The sequence below is a fragment of the Melospiza melodia genome, chromosome 4 (assembly GCF_035770615.1).
Source record: "Melospiza melodia melodia isolate bMelMel2 chromosome 4, bMelMel2.pri, whole genome shotgun sequence".
Classification (NCBI taxonomy): Eukaryota; Metazoa; Chordata; class Aves; order Passeriformes; family Passerellidae; genus Melospiza; species Melospiza melodia.
In genome coordinates this window covers 91,842,177-91,856,175 of record NC_086197.1, presented here as the reverse complement: position 1 = coordinate 91,856,175, position 13,999 = coordinate 91,842,177, and the positions used below count along the sequence as shown (strand labels likewise).

General features: G+C 38.4%; 1 protein-coding gene across 6 annotated transcripts in view; it reads right to left on the bottom strand.

Moving 5' to 3' along the window:
* The window catches only part of PHTF2 (putative homeodomain transcription factor 2), a 62,777-nt gene that overhangs the window by 30,864 nt on the left and 17,914 nt on the right, over positions 1-13,999 (bottom strand). For 3 of the 6 annotated variants that reach the window (XM_063155583.1, XM_063155586.1, XM_063155584.1), the window contains exons 3-5: positions 6,243-6,299; positions 5,855-5,866; positions 2,780-2,849 (exon numbers count right to left, since the gene is read on the bottom strand). In XM_063155583.1, coding sequence (XP_063011653.1) covers positions 2,780-2,849; positions 5,855-5,866; positions 6,243-6,299 — 139 coding nt within the window. Of the gene's footprint in view, positions 1-2,779; positions 2,850-5,854; positions 5,930-6,242; positions 6,300-13,999 lie in introns of all 6 variants that reach the window. The other 3 variants (XM_063155585.1, XM_063155588.1, XM_063155587.1) reach the window with 2 other exon arrangements.

Here is a 13,999-nt window from a genome sequence, read left to right as displayed (position 1 = left end):
ATTGTTGATGCCCTCTTGACTGCCATTATCAGGAACTTCTACAAATACCTGTCATTTCAGAATTTTTGAATAACAAAACATTGCCATGTCAAAATTATTCTAAAATGAATTATTAAGAATTGTTCTGTTTCATAGAGGTATCAGAAACTTTATATAAAGCAACAAGTCTCATGAAAACTCCACAGGCTGTGCAGGCACAGCAGAGTCCTTTCCCAACACAGAAAAGGGATCTAAAATACCAACACCTGTAAATTGCACCAGCCAGGTCATTGAGGAAAATTGAATGAGGTTGGGAAGCCCTGAAGTGAATCTGTCCAGCTGAGGACCAGCCCCAGGAGCAGGGAAGCCACCCCAAGAAAAATTTATCTATGTCTCCTTCTATACCATTTCTTATCTCTCTCATTCAAATGTCCTTTCTCTCCCATATCTCTCTATTTCTTTTTCTTCACAGCCAGAAAACAGTGTAAAATTTCCTTAATGGGGATGTGACTTAAATTATGCAAAGTTATTGACTGAAAGGGCAATTACTGCATGCTGCTACACCATCCCCATGTCATTTACAAGCAGCACTGGTACTGGTGAGCTCTGTGCTGCACAGGTAAAACACTGCCAGCTCTGAAACTACTTTAATGCCAACTCAGACATCCATGCAGTCATTTCAATGCTATTCATGTACAACACTGCACTGAAAAGGTCCAACACTGTTAATTAGTTTCTTGTAAGTTCAAATGTTATTTGATTTTGTTCCTCTCTCACACATTTCCATTTTTAAAAAATTAAACTGTTAGGTGATGTGAGAACAGCAATCTGCACAACCACAGAGCAGATCAAAGAGAAAATGGGAGGAAGCAGCCCAAATAAAACTTTGCAGGGTCCTTCCAGGGTTCTCCTCACAGAGCCATCACTGGAACCATCAGCCCAGCCCAGGCCATCTCCATGAAGCCAGAGCAGGAGAGAGGCAGAAAAGCAGGTGGGAACTCAAACCATGGCATGGACACCATGACCAGGTGTGAGCCCTCACCATGCACTGCTGGGAGCAGCTCTCCAAGTCACCTTCCAGAGGAAAAGGGACCCTGCCTGAGGGGTGGGACTCACTGTGGGATGCCAGGGAAAAGCAGCTCAGATGGCACAGCACTTGTAGGGCATTTAGGGGAGAATCCAGGGGTGGGGGGAAAGAAATGGTTTGGGCAATTTAGGGAGGAACAAGTGCTATGAAATTGAGGGCTAAGGGCATAAAAAGGACTGGTCACACAAACAGCCACTGCCCAGAGCGCCGTGTGTCTGGCCATGTCACAGGAACTGCTCAGCACAGCCTGGACTCACTTCTCCCTGAAACCCCTGGGCTCTCCTGGGCCAGGGGCTGTCTGCTGTGTGCCCAAGGACACCAACATGGGGCTGAGACATGGAGCTGAGTGCCAGCACTGGCCATTATTGCCAGAGCTGGGGGGAACCGTGTGGCCATGGTGTGGCCGTGGTGCCGGCAACCCCAGGAGGGCGGCACAGCCAGGGCAAGGCCAGAGCTACCATCGGGCATGAGGATCCAGGGACAGAGAGGGTGAAGCTCCAGGGACAAAGGGGGTGAGGCTCCAGGGACAGAGAGGGTGAAGCTCCAGGGACAAAGGGGGTGAGGCTCCGGGGACTGAGGGGGTGAGGCTCCAGGGACAAAGGGGGTGAGGCTCCAGGGACAAAGGGGGTGTGGCTCCAGGGACAAAGGGGGTGAGGCTCCGGGGACTGAGGGGCTGAGGCTCCAGGGACTGAGGGGGTGAGGCTCCGGGGACTGAGGGGGTGAGGCTCCGGGGACAAAGGGGGCTGAGGCTCCGGGGACTGAGGCGGGGAGGCTCCAGGGACTGAGGGGGTGAAGCTCCGGGGACTGAGGCGGGGAGGCTCCAGGGACTGAGGGGGTGAGGCTCCGGGGACTGAGGGGGTGAGGCTCCAGGGACAATAGGGGTGAGGCTCCGGGGACAATGGGGACGAGGCTCCAGGGACAGAAGGGGAGAAGCCCCAGGGACAACAGGGGTGAGGCTCCAGGGACGATGGGGGTGAGGTTCCGGGGACAATGGGGGCAAGTAGGCCTCTGGAGGCCAAGGCTGGGTGTGAGGGTGCCCAACCGGCACTACCCGGCTTCCTGCGCTGGCTGCTGGGCTCATGGGTAAAAACACTAAATAATGTTTTCCCTAGCCTTCACAAGGCATATGGGAAATTACATACAGATAAGAATAATTTAAGACAAAATAAAGACTTTAAGAAAAGTCTCATATCATCTGACCTTCTGTTGCCATGTTGTTATTTAAAACAGGCAAGAAACAATCAAGGCCTATACATTTTTACCCTCCAGAAATTTCAATGTAACATTCCCTCCAGATGTCAGAAGACTTAAAAGAAGTCTAATTGCCTGGCAGTAGGAGTAAAACTAGTAAACTAGTAACTCTAAAATTATATAAGACCATGCACAAGACAATAATAAAATTATATAAGACAACTAGTAACTCTAAAATGATATAAGACAATGCACAAGTTACTTTCCTCTTTTTCTTCAAAATACAGACCTATACAACAAAATTTAAATTAAATAATTAAATTTTAATATTGCAATTTAATCTTAATATCATTATTTAACAATGTTTTCTATCCACCTGCTTTAGGGAAGAGCTATGTAGTGTTGGCTGTGTTTTGTTTCATTTGGGTTTTTTTTAAACCTACTAATCCACTTTTGTTACAAGACATAGGATGGCTGTTATTTAATACTGAGAAATTCAGCTTTTTCTAGCTCAGAACTCACCTCTTACAAGATCAACATCTATGAGGTCTGGTTTCACATGTCCTGTTTTCTTTGGTTTGTTTCTCAAACCCTGCAATAGATAAATACTATCAAAATACTTTCATGTAGATGACAGACATTACAAAAGACGAAAATATCTATGTGGTCAGTAATTGTATTTAACCTATACTGCTACTGAAAATTCAGACAAACATGTCAACTTCATAGATTTAAATTACTATAAACTAAGCATTCCAAATAACAATGCACAATGGATGCCTTTTACACACTTTAAAATCTATATAAAACCCAATTACTGACCCACCAGACTATTTTTCAAACAGGCACTGAGCACTCATAGCTTTGCATTATGCAGACAATGTATGCACACACTTGCAAGAATTAGTAATATATTTCTAGTAGCTTTGCAGAATTTTTGCAACAAATTACATTCTTGAACCTCTTTTCTCCTTAGATGTCTAACTCAACTTCACAAAACTCTTACACTGCAACTCCTTAATTCCAAATCCAGATAGCAAATCACACTGCAATGTAGGAGGCACTAATCAACAAGCTCTCAGAAATCCAAATTCTAGGAAAGTATTGAATTTTTCCTCAGTACTGAATATAGATTAGCCAATTAAAAGGAAGGGGAAAATCCCACACAACAGGAATGCAGCAGGAAGAAAAGCAAGCTTATTTTTTTTTTTAAGAAGGAGCATCTTCGATCACAGAAGAACCAAACTCGCTGGCAAAGCTTTCAAGTTTGTTTTTAATGCTAAAATGTGATGCTGTACTCTCAAGGCTTAAAGACAGCTATGAGTTTATTCTGCTCCCCTTAGCTTAGATTCTTGGTCACATTAGACAGTAAGGAAATCACAGCATACAATTCATAGCAAGTAAAATAAAATATTTCAAAAAATATTTAGGATACAAATGAAATTATTATGAAAACCATTTAACTGTTCACATTCAAAAACCATGTAAATTGGTGAACTGTACATTTCTACCATTGCCAAGGCTCATCCATGTGTAAAAACACTACTAAAACATAAACATTAGGTATAAATGGAAGCATATAAATGAAATTATTGTCAATGAGAAACAGATCAGAGAAATCTGGTAGTGTTAATCTTCGTACAATAATATCAAGCAAAATGTTCAACTGAATGCAGCGCAAAATATTTCTCACATCTAAATTAAACTGGATTTCTTTTTCATGCAGAAATAAAGATAAAAAAATCAAACTGAAACAAGCTAGATATGTAGTCATTACCTATTGTGTTTATTAGAAAAATGAGTTTACTTCAAACAAAAAAAAGAATTAATACACAACTGAAACATGAATAGGACAAAATGTGCTCCAAGGATGAAAAATAGACACAACCAGTTGTATTTTAAATGCAAACACTATAAAGACCTTATAATGCAAGATTTTTACAGAACTGCAGTAATTTTATGTGGAATGAGAAAAGAAACCCATAATTAGAATTGGAAATTACCATAATTCTAGAATCAGCTACAGATTCTTGTGAATTTTGCATAAGTGAGCCACTCCATTTCATAAAGAAAACTGAGGTTTAAAAAGAAAATGCTGAATGGTGTAGTCACTTTCAAATGTATTAGTGCTTATGGACCACAAGATCTCTCTTGAAAGTCTAAATAAAGATGTGCCTCTTGGAAGAAATAATCTCCAAGAAACACATGCTCAATCTTAGGACAAATTTACCACTGTGGCTTAAATTATGTTTTCATGTTAAAGAAAGAACTCTGAAAAATCTAAGTCAAGAGTACAACTTGATGTGACCTTCAGAGGAAAAGAAATGGTGAATCATTTTTTAAAAATTCCATTGGACAAACAGTACTTTCAAATCCATGGACTTCACTGAGCTGGCTCCTGAACTGTTTGCCACATACAGTAGAAGCATTCCATTTATTCAGATGCAATTTCTACACTTAATGCATCCCAAATCTCTTACATACATGGAAAACAGCAGTTTCAGACTAGGGTTATTTAAAAAAATATTCAGTGTTTTATAATGCTCAGACCCATCCAGTTAATTCATATAATTTCTATTCAGCATCAAACACTTTTCAGGTAAGCATTAGCAAAAGAAGGTTTAAGTAAGAATACTTAAAAAATAATTGTTATTATTTTAAAAACTCTTTTACACAAATTTTAAAATTAATCTTAATAGATCCTATTACAGTTGTAACTAAATTATAAACGTGTAATAAGAGAAATGTATTTTCTACTACAATATATGAATTTTTCAGATTTTTAGTGATGTTAATCTATAAATCATTACATAATCATTTCTAAATTTATAATGTCAAAGTGCTCTGTAGGAGCTCTGAGATTAAAGCACTTCTGTGCAATCCCTGAACTTAGTCATGTGCCTTGGTGTTACCCAAATTGCACTTCACTCAGTCAGCCCAAACTCAGACACCACCATAATTCTTTAGTTATTGGACTCCTGAGCCAAACAAGATGCTGTTTGCAGTCAGCATTTTTTTGCAGTACTTGCAGTAACTATTTGAGTAACATGCTATCACACAGCAGTTAATTAATGAACTCCTCTCAGAGCTGTGATGGTTTCATGGCCATGGGAAGGACCCTTCAGGCAACCTGAGGCTCAGCTGTGCTGCTGAAATACCATGGGGTCCAACTCAGTGTGTGTATTTCTGTACAAAAACTCTGTAGCTCAGGTCAGGAACAGCTCCCACAGAAGCCAAGCAAGCCCCCACACACAGTTTTAAGTCCTGCAGAGTGAAAAAACCCATCCCCGAGGAAACTGAAGCAATGTACATTTTACTGATAAGTAATAGCAACACCTTGAAACTCATGCAGAAATAGCACAATACTTCCATGCAGTGCTGGAGGGGGAAAAAAGGTTAATTGCAAGAAAATGTTGACTAAATTAACACCATGGGTCTTTCATATACAACTCACAGAACTGGACTTATAGGAGTGATTCCTTTATCTCCAAAGCGATTTAGCAATGTGGCAGACACTGATGGTACTGTTAGTTAAACCAAAATGCACAGAACACTGTTAAACTGCTTGTTCACAGAAACAAAGCCTGAGGTACTTACCAGTCTAATAAACTGTACAAAACAATGACAGCATCATAAAGGAGGGAAAGTAAACTGCAGGTATAAGGTAACTAACTGAAAGCAAAGAGAGCTCAGATAACTGACATTAGAATTCATCACAAACAAAAGTGAAAGACAGAGGTATTAACACAAGTGAGCCCTGTCTTAAGATAAGTGAAAAGAAAAAAAAGTACTGAGATACAGAAAGATGCATCACACTAAACAGTGCAGAGTTATTAATTATGTAAAATAAATAGAGCATAGTACACTGGTTACATTTGGTTACACTCCAGAAGTCTAGTTTTACTTTACCAGTATTAAATAGCACCACATACAATTTAAATTACTTCAGCATACACAACCACAAAAAAAAAAGCTGCATTATTACCTTTATTTCTCTTTGCTCTACTGATTTTTCCCATATTTGTTGATCATATGCTCCAATCTAAAAAGAAAAAATACCTCTACATTAGGATTTAAAAGATATTGATCAAACAAAATCAAATCAACCTTCAACAAGAGAAGCTTGAAGCCAGCAAGTTATTTCCTTGAGGAGTTTACAAAGAAATTTTTATCTTCTCCATTCCATCTTGGCTGGACAGGACCAAGCTAATCTGTAATGGAACTGTGACAGAGGGGAGAGCTGAGCCTCACACAGCCCCAGCCTCAGCCCAGGGCTTGTGCAAGCCCGAGCACTGGGAAGATCACACTCCCTCCACCCCAGGTCAGGACTGCAGCCTCCACGAGAGAGAGCAGAACTATGGCAGCTACACTGACATGGTCCTTCAGATAACTGCAAAAGAAATATGCACATCTAGTTGAACCCATACCCTCAATTTATTTTTTTTTAAACTATCTATAATTCCTATTCCACTCCACTCACTTTTAAAAGCAGAATGGTATTAGCTTTATCTCTTGACAGTGCACAGCAACCAGATCAGGCTGGTAATCAACCAGCTTATAACCCAGGGGGAACTCAATGGATATCAAGAAACAGCACTTTTCCCCATTGACTGTCAGATATTTACAGGAGGGGCAGCCTGAAACTTCAGGATTTAAAATGGTGACAAGAACAAGTCAATACATGAGACAACATATCCAAGTCTTGTAAGAAGTTATCAAAGATCATCAGATTGCTTTGAACTCTAGACAAACATTATTTCTAGGCAATAATCAGTAATAATCTCTTTTACTATGGTGATTTTTAAGCCTTGCCATCCCAGCTGCTCTACCTGGACACATAAATCTTGTGTATCTGGGGATTGATTCACATCACACACTCTGGGCAGTTAAGTGTAAGATCACTTTAAGGTCACAACAGAGAGACAGATGCAGTTCCTGGGGCTCAAAGCTCCTTTTCCAGCCTGCAGAAGTGACAAGCAGCTCAGTCAGACACCTGACAGAGAGGAGAGAGGAACAAATGCCATCACCTGTGCAAAGCTGCACAAATGATTACTTGTGAGGAAATTTTTTTTTCAAGAAATTTTTTTCAGAAAAGTTTATTATACCTTACTGCAAGGGTGTGACTCCTCCTTCCAGTTCACAGCTGCAGCAGACATAAGAGACCCTAGCACAAGCATACACACCTTGTACAAGAAATCATTGTTTTCATTTTTCTTTTAGCATTTCAGCCTTCAGCATTAATGTAGATGTTATAAAAGAAAGACAGAAAAAAGTCATTCTTAATTAAAAAGAATCTTTTAAGCAAGGATCCAACATAAATGCAAAAAAATACTCAGGGAAACCAACACAGACCTACATAAACAAAGAAATCTAAAGGCATCTTCTGTGCCTCTAAACCTGACCAATTAGTGGAAATAAATAAACATTTAAAAAATCTAATTTAGAAGAGTAAATCCCAAAGCATATCTAAGATTGAAAATGAGAACACCAAACTGAATTACTCTTTCCCAAATTTAAATTATGTTTCCCATTCAAAAGAGCTAAACAATTTCTATAGTTTGCTACTTAAAAACTTTGCAAAAGAAGCAATCTACTGGCTTTTTAGTAATAATAAATACTTTACTCTTTGCATTTGGAAAAAAATAAAAGAAACTGTGGAAAATAATTAGGGAGTCAGGCACAGTAGTGGGCAGAATTAAGCACTTACTACAATTAACGTAATTAAACCAAAGGAAGTTTAACAGCTAACTCCACCTGGATAACAGCCAGCAATTAAAAAGTCCATATATTGAATAACCACTCCACCCAGGCATTTACAGCTAATTGTTCTGGCTTTTTCCTCTAAATACATTTCAAATGAAATTTCAGGCCTTTCTGCTTTTCATTACATTTGCTAAGAAGAGCCTGAGTAAAATTTGTGTGCTGCACAACATTGTGTCCTCCCCTCCCCAATTCCAAAAAAATTTCCTTCTACAAGGACAGAAGGGGGGATGCAAGTCTGTGTCCCTCTTAAGCAACAACCAAACAAGGAAGGAAAGCCTTTGTGCCAATAAAGCTGCAAAGCAAACTCCATAATTCCATTCATTGCTGAAACTAGTTTAGAGTTGAAAGTCATTAAAACAGTGTTCTTCTTTTAGACAAATACCAGACCATTTGTTAAAGGAATTCTAGGAAACAGACTCCAGAAGACATCTAACATAAGGAAGTCAACTGATTTTGCATTTTTATTATATTTTCCTACAAATATTTCTTTTCCCTCTTTAGACAGCAGCTTCCATCTCCACAAAAAGACAAGCAGCAGGAATTTTGCCATTTCTCTTTTAACACTGCTCTATAAAGCAATTATTCCATCAGGAGGTAAAATAAGAGATTCAGAACTATTTTAAAGGGCAGGGTCCTTTACAACTGTTTTACTGGAGAAGTGGATCTGTCCAGCCACCTCTGATCAACTTTAGTTATTGACAGCTGAGCACAGAAGTGTTCAGCAAGGCATGCTGGTGGGAACTGAAAGGAAAGGAAGAGAGAATTGCAGACAGCAAGTACCCTTACAGCCTCTCACATAGTTTTTGTTGTTGTTTGGGTTTTATTTTTTAATCTACTTCATATCACCTCTTCATGTTTTTACGAAGTTTAAGCAGGTGTGTGTGCCACTCAGCACATCAAATGCCAACCTGATACTCAATGTTCCTTCTCAACATCTGCATAAGCATCCCTCTAAACTTCTCTTCCAAATGTATCAGATGAAAATACATGAAAACAAAGGCAACATTATAAAGTAGAATACTGGATACTGGCACACTTCATTTCCCACATTAAACAAAAATAGGAAGAACTAGTGTTACTCAGGCAAGTGAAAACCACAGGCATTTTATTTTCTCTCCCTTATGTCAGGAAAGCAGATTTAGTGTCTGTGAAATGTGCCCTGCAGAATTCATTGAAAGATACATTTTCATCTACAACAAAATTATAACATATAATGATTACCAGAGACACTAGACATGTATATGAATCAAAATGAAGATAATTTGTGAATGAATTGAAGAAGGTAAGTTAATACTAGCAAACCTTCCTAGTTTTAAATTATTGAGTACACCAGTGGATTCCAGCTTCAAAGAGTTTGGATTTACAAGTATTTGCATTTGAATTCTGTTTTATGTTAAATCTAATGTAAATCTAAAACAAATATAGGCTCTTGGCTATTCATGTATTTCCTTACAACTGCACATACCTGCAGGACACGGAAAAGAAGCCTAGCACCTAATCTAGCACCAAAGAAATTAAGCTCTAAAGGCAAGTAAAAGGAAGGAGTAACCTTCCAGAGATAAGATCAGGTTGGAACCTGAATAATTTAAATAAACACAAAACTTGCTCAAGGAAGGTCTCCCTCAATAATCAGCTGTCCCAGGGCTCCTCCCTGGCCTTGGCTGGAGCTGCTCTGCCAACAGGAATGCCCTGACCAACTCCAGTGCCCATTTACTGCCCTCCCACTGTGCCGGGAGCCTTATCCCTCACAGCTGCAAATCCTGCACCAGCCTTGGGAGAAAATGTAAAGTACAAAACACAGGAGTCAAAAAAGGTCCCATTTTAAAGTACACAATTGTAAGAAATGCTTCTGAAATCTCTTCGAGACTTAACACAAGACTCTTTGTGATACTTTCAATCCATCAGTCTACCCTACAGTGGGCAATAAACTTCTCTTAAAGTAAACTATAAAACACAATATCCCAATTTCAAATTGACTTCACACAAAAATTTATTCTAATTTAATTTATGAAACACCTAATCCAAACTTGTACTCTATAGCATTTTTTATTTGTTATGGCTTGGCAGAAATAAATTTACAGAAAGTTAGATATCAAGCCTACTGTCTCATTTTGAAATGCAACTTTTATCACCAAGCATCAACACAACCTTGTTACAGGAAACTTGTCAGTAATATGCTACAGATATTAAAAACTGTGCTATAACCTATCTGTAGCTGAGTTAAATAAAGTAGTAATGTCATTTTATATGCAGATGTAATTTTTAAATCGTGCACCCCAGGTCTACTCAATGCCAAGATTTTATCCAGTCTATCCAACTCAGCTACCTCTAAAATTCTGAAGATCCCACACCTCAATAAATACCAAGTAAAGAAGATAAAAGGGATTCTGTTCATTTATGCTTTTGCAGAATTAGCAACCATTCTTCAAGCAACTATAACTATAATTTTGAGAATATAAGGAATTAAATGCAACTGAAAACTGCAGCCACTCTTTCACAACAGAGAAGCAGGTGTTTAACATCCTAAATTTACAGGGTATAATAAAATTTTCTGAAAAAAATTTCTTGAAAAAAAATTTCCTCACAAGTAATCATTTAAAAAAAAAAATCTAACTTATATGTGACTTGGCATGGGAAATTACAATTATACATTTGGTAAACTTGATAAAGCCACCTCTTGACTGAAAGATTAAATAAATTTGAGATCCTTTTTAAGGGCAGACTCATAACTTTTTCTGGGTTTAACAGATATGTGCATCTCTTGCAATTATCTAAAAATAACTGCACTTACTCTTGCCCAATCAAATACGTCAGGAAGCATTTGATCAAATTTCTTCATACATGTGAAATCTGGCACCTGTACAGCTTGGCTGTATAACAGCAATAGCAATTAGCTTAAGTGAAGAGTTAAGCTATTGAAAACACAGCAATATTTAGTTCAAAGCACAGTGGAAAGGGCTTTAACACTGCTCAGTGTTTCTTCCTGGTGCCTTTCTCATAGTGAGCCACGTGTGCATCAAGATTGAATTTGAGCTTTGTGAATGACACTGATATTCACTTTAAGCTAATGTAGTGATGCTATCAACCTGTAGCCCAATACTCAACAAGGCCCCTTCTGATTCTAATGGAATTGATCAATATTTCAAGAGGCATTTATAATTTATGAGCATGCAGACTAGCAAAGATTATAATCCTAAGAATACATAGTATTTCCTCCTGGATCTTAAAACTTTAATGTTTATCAATAATGAAACTTGTGTGCTAAACTTTGCTCTTTAAAACCTCTGAGCACTTTTACAAGTCACATCACAATGGTATTACAAATCCAGAATATGTAAGATCTAGAGTTCAGTAAATAAATAACAAAGTTGTTTCCTTGGAGTGTCTGATACCTTATTAAAATATTTTGTGCTAAAATATTAGCTAATATGTTTTATTAACTTCTACAGTCCAACATAATTAAAATAATTGTATGATTTTCTGTACCAGTTTTAGTATTAAGGTATCCATATATAAACAATTTCTATGTGGGCAGTACTATTAATTTTTACAATATGTCTCATTTTCTCAAAACTTAGAACAGGATTATTAAAAGTTATTTTCAACTCCAGTTTGTTTCTTACATGAACTTGCAGTAAAGGTAATACTCAGTAGCCCAGAAGTATAATTATCTCTGTTAGAGTAGATCTCTAGATCTCTAGTCTTGGGATGGGGTTTTTTCTGGAAATTTTTCATTTTCAAGGGTGGCAAATTTTTTTCAACTTTGTTTATGGTGGATATGTGGACTGGACAAGCTAAACTAAGACAAACTTAGCTGATAAACCACAGATAGAAATGACTATAGAACAGTTGTACACTGTCTGTTAACAGCAAAGATTTTAGTAACTTTCAGTCAAATGGAGAAGGACAGTGAAGGGATTATCCTAAGGCACAGAATTTATAATTGCTGAATCATTACTTCTGATTTTAAAATATCCCAATACCCCTCCCTTCTTCTTGTCTGGTGCCAGAGGGAGAGCTGAAATCAGCTATTTAGAGTAAAATTAAGCAATCAATTCAAACTTTAATAAGAGTTATTTATTATTAACTATTTGAATTGCCAACTAATGACCCACTTAAATTCTTTCAATAACTGCAACAGCACTGTATTTACAGCCATTTCACTGAACAATAATTTTGCTGAGGCTTACTTTAGAGATACCATCCCTTTTAGAGTCCAATAAAAGCTAATTAAACATTTATCAACTACATACTAATGGTTTTTTTCTGAATTATTCTTTACAGATTAATTCTTCTTAAGATCTGTCAGCCATACTTATTTATTGCCCTGAGTAATACTTTACAAATTTTAAGGTATCTACGAAAACCACAAAACATTTCTTTTCATCACACAATTAAACATAGAGAAAAACTATACACAGAAGAACAGCTGGAAACCAGGTTTGTAGGTTAAACTAAATGAGAGTAGAGGAATAACCAAAGGTACACACAGCACCCAGGTGCTGTCTGAGGTGAGCTGGCCAAGAGCAATCCCTTCCCTGGGTCCATGCTACACTACTGCTAACAATGCCCAGCTACTCTCCAAGTGTTAAGGATTTAACTCTGAAACATTTTATTTTTTTTTAATGATAATGTAGTTGCACAAAACAAAACAGCCTCATGATGTAACTGGGAAAAGAAAATCCCTCTTGACAGGCTCATTATTCAGTATAATTCCCTGCAGACCTCTGAAAATCTAGCAAACTTTCCTGGTGTTGCAACTTGGGAGTTTAGAATAGCATTGCCCTGATGTCCCTGATCATTTCCACTTCCCATTGCATGCTTTCCTTGCTGCCCCTGCATTTGTCTGGGTGGCCAAAATATCAATCAGATCACACAGGAGAGAAAAGAAAATGTTAGGCCATAATTTCCAATTAAATAATTTAAGAACCAGAGAATCCTTCCCAAGACTTAATTTAATTTAAGGATTTAATCTCCTTGCTCCCCTGCCATTAGTTAGTTCATCTCCTTGTAGACTCACAGTCTTCCTTTTAGCTGGAAGAGTTTCCTGACCAAATTCAGTAAACAAATGTATGGCAGTCTGTGGGAAGGCAAAGCAGGAATGGGAGCCTACAGGCAGGCAAAATGCAAGCCTGCTCCATTCAGCCACAGCCCCTGCTGGAGCTCTCTTTTGCATCAGATTCAGAAACCAGTTTTGTCTCACCAAGCAAGGCACTGAAGGTAAATCCCCACTAGGTCAGGCAACTGCTTGAGTACCAAATGTGGAAAGAAACTCTATCTGAACACTCATTTTCTTCCTCCATGCTCTGACAAACGCCAGCTCCAACACTCATCAAATTTCAGCACTTGAAGTCAGATGTTTTCAAATCAATGCAGTTTCAGCATCCAAAGTTTTAGCTAAAGTAGCCATACAGCCTGTCCATTTGGCAAAACCTGCCTTTGTGCCAGGGTGAATAATGCATCATGAGAATACAGTGCCAAACAGGAAATCAGCTGGTTTCAAGGCAGGATATAATCATCATTTAACTCCTCCTTTATTAACTTAACACAGGGACCAGGTTAGGAAAGTTAAAGCACTGATAGAGTTAAACGTGGGCAGGGATCTCAAGGGCAACACAACAAGCTTCTACAGGTTTGTTGATGACAGAAAGAATGCTAGGAAAAATGTGGGCCCTCTGTGGAGAGAAACAGGAGAGCTGGTTACCAGGGACATGGAGAAGTTTGAGGTACTCAGATATTTTTGCCTTGGCCTTCACTAGCAAGTGCTCAAGTTGAAACCTGCTTTAGTGGAAGCTATCCCTGTCCATGGCTGGGGGGTTGGAAAATGATGAATTTTCAGGTCCCTTACTTACAACCCAGGTCATTCCATGAATCTAAACAGGCAAGTGCAATCTTGGACTCATGAGCTGTAAAACACTGAATATTAAGATCTTAAAGCAGTACCAATAGAACTCTAATTTTGCCCTTTAAAGCCATGAG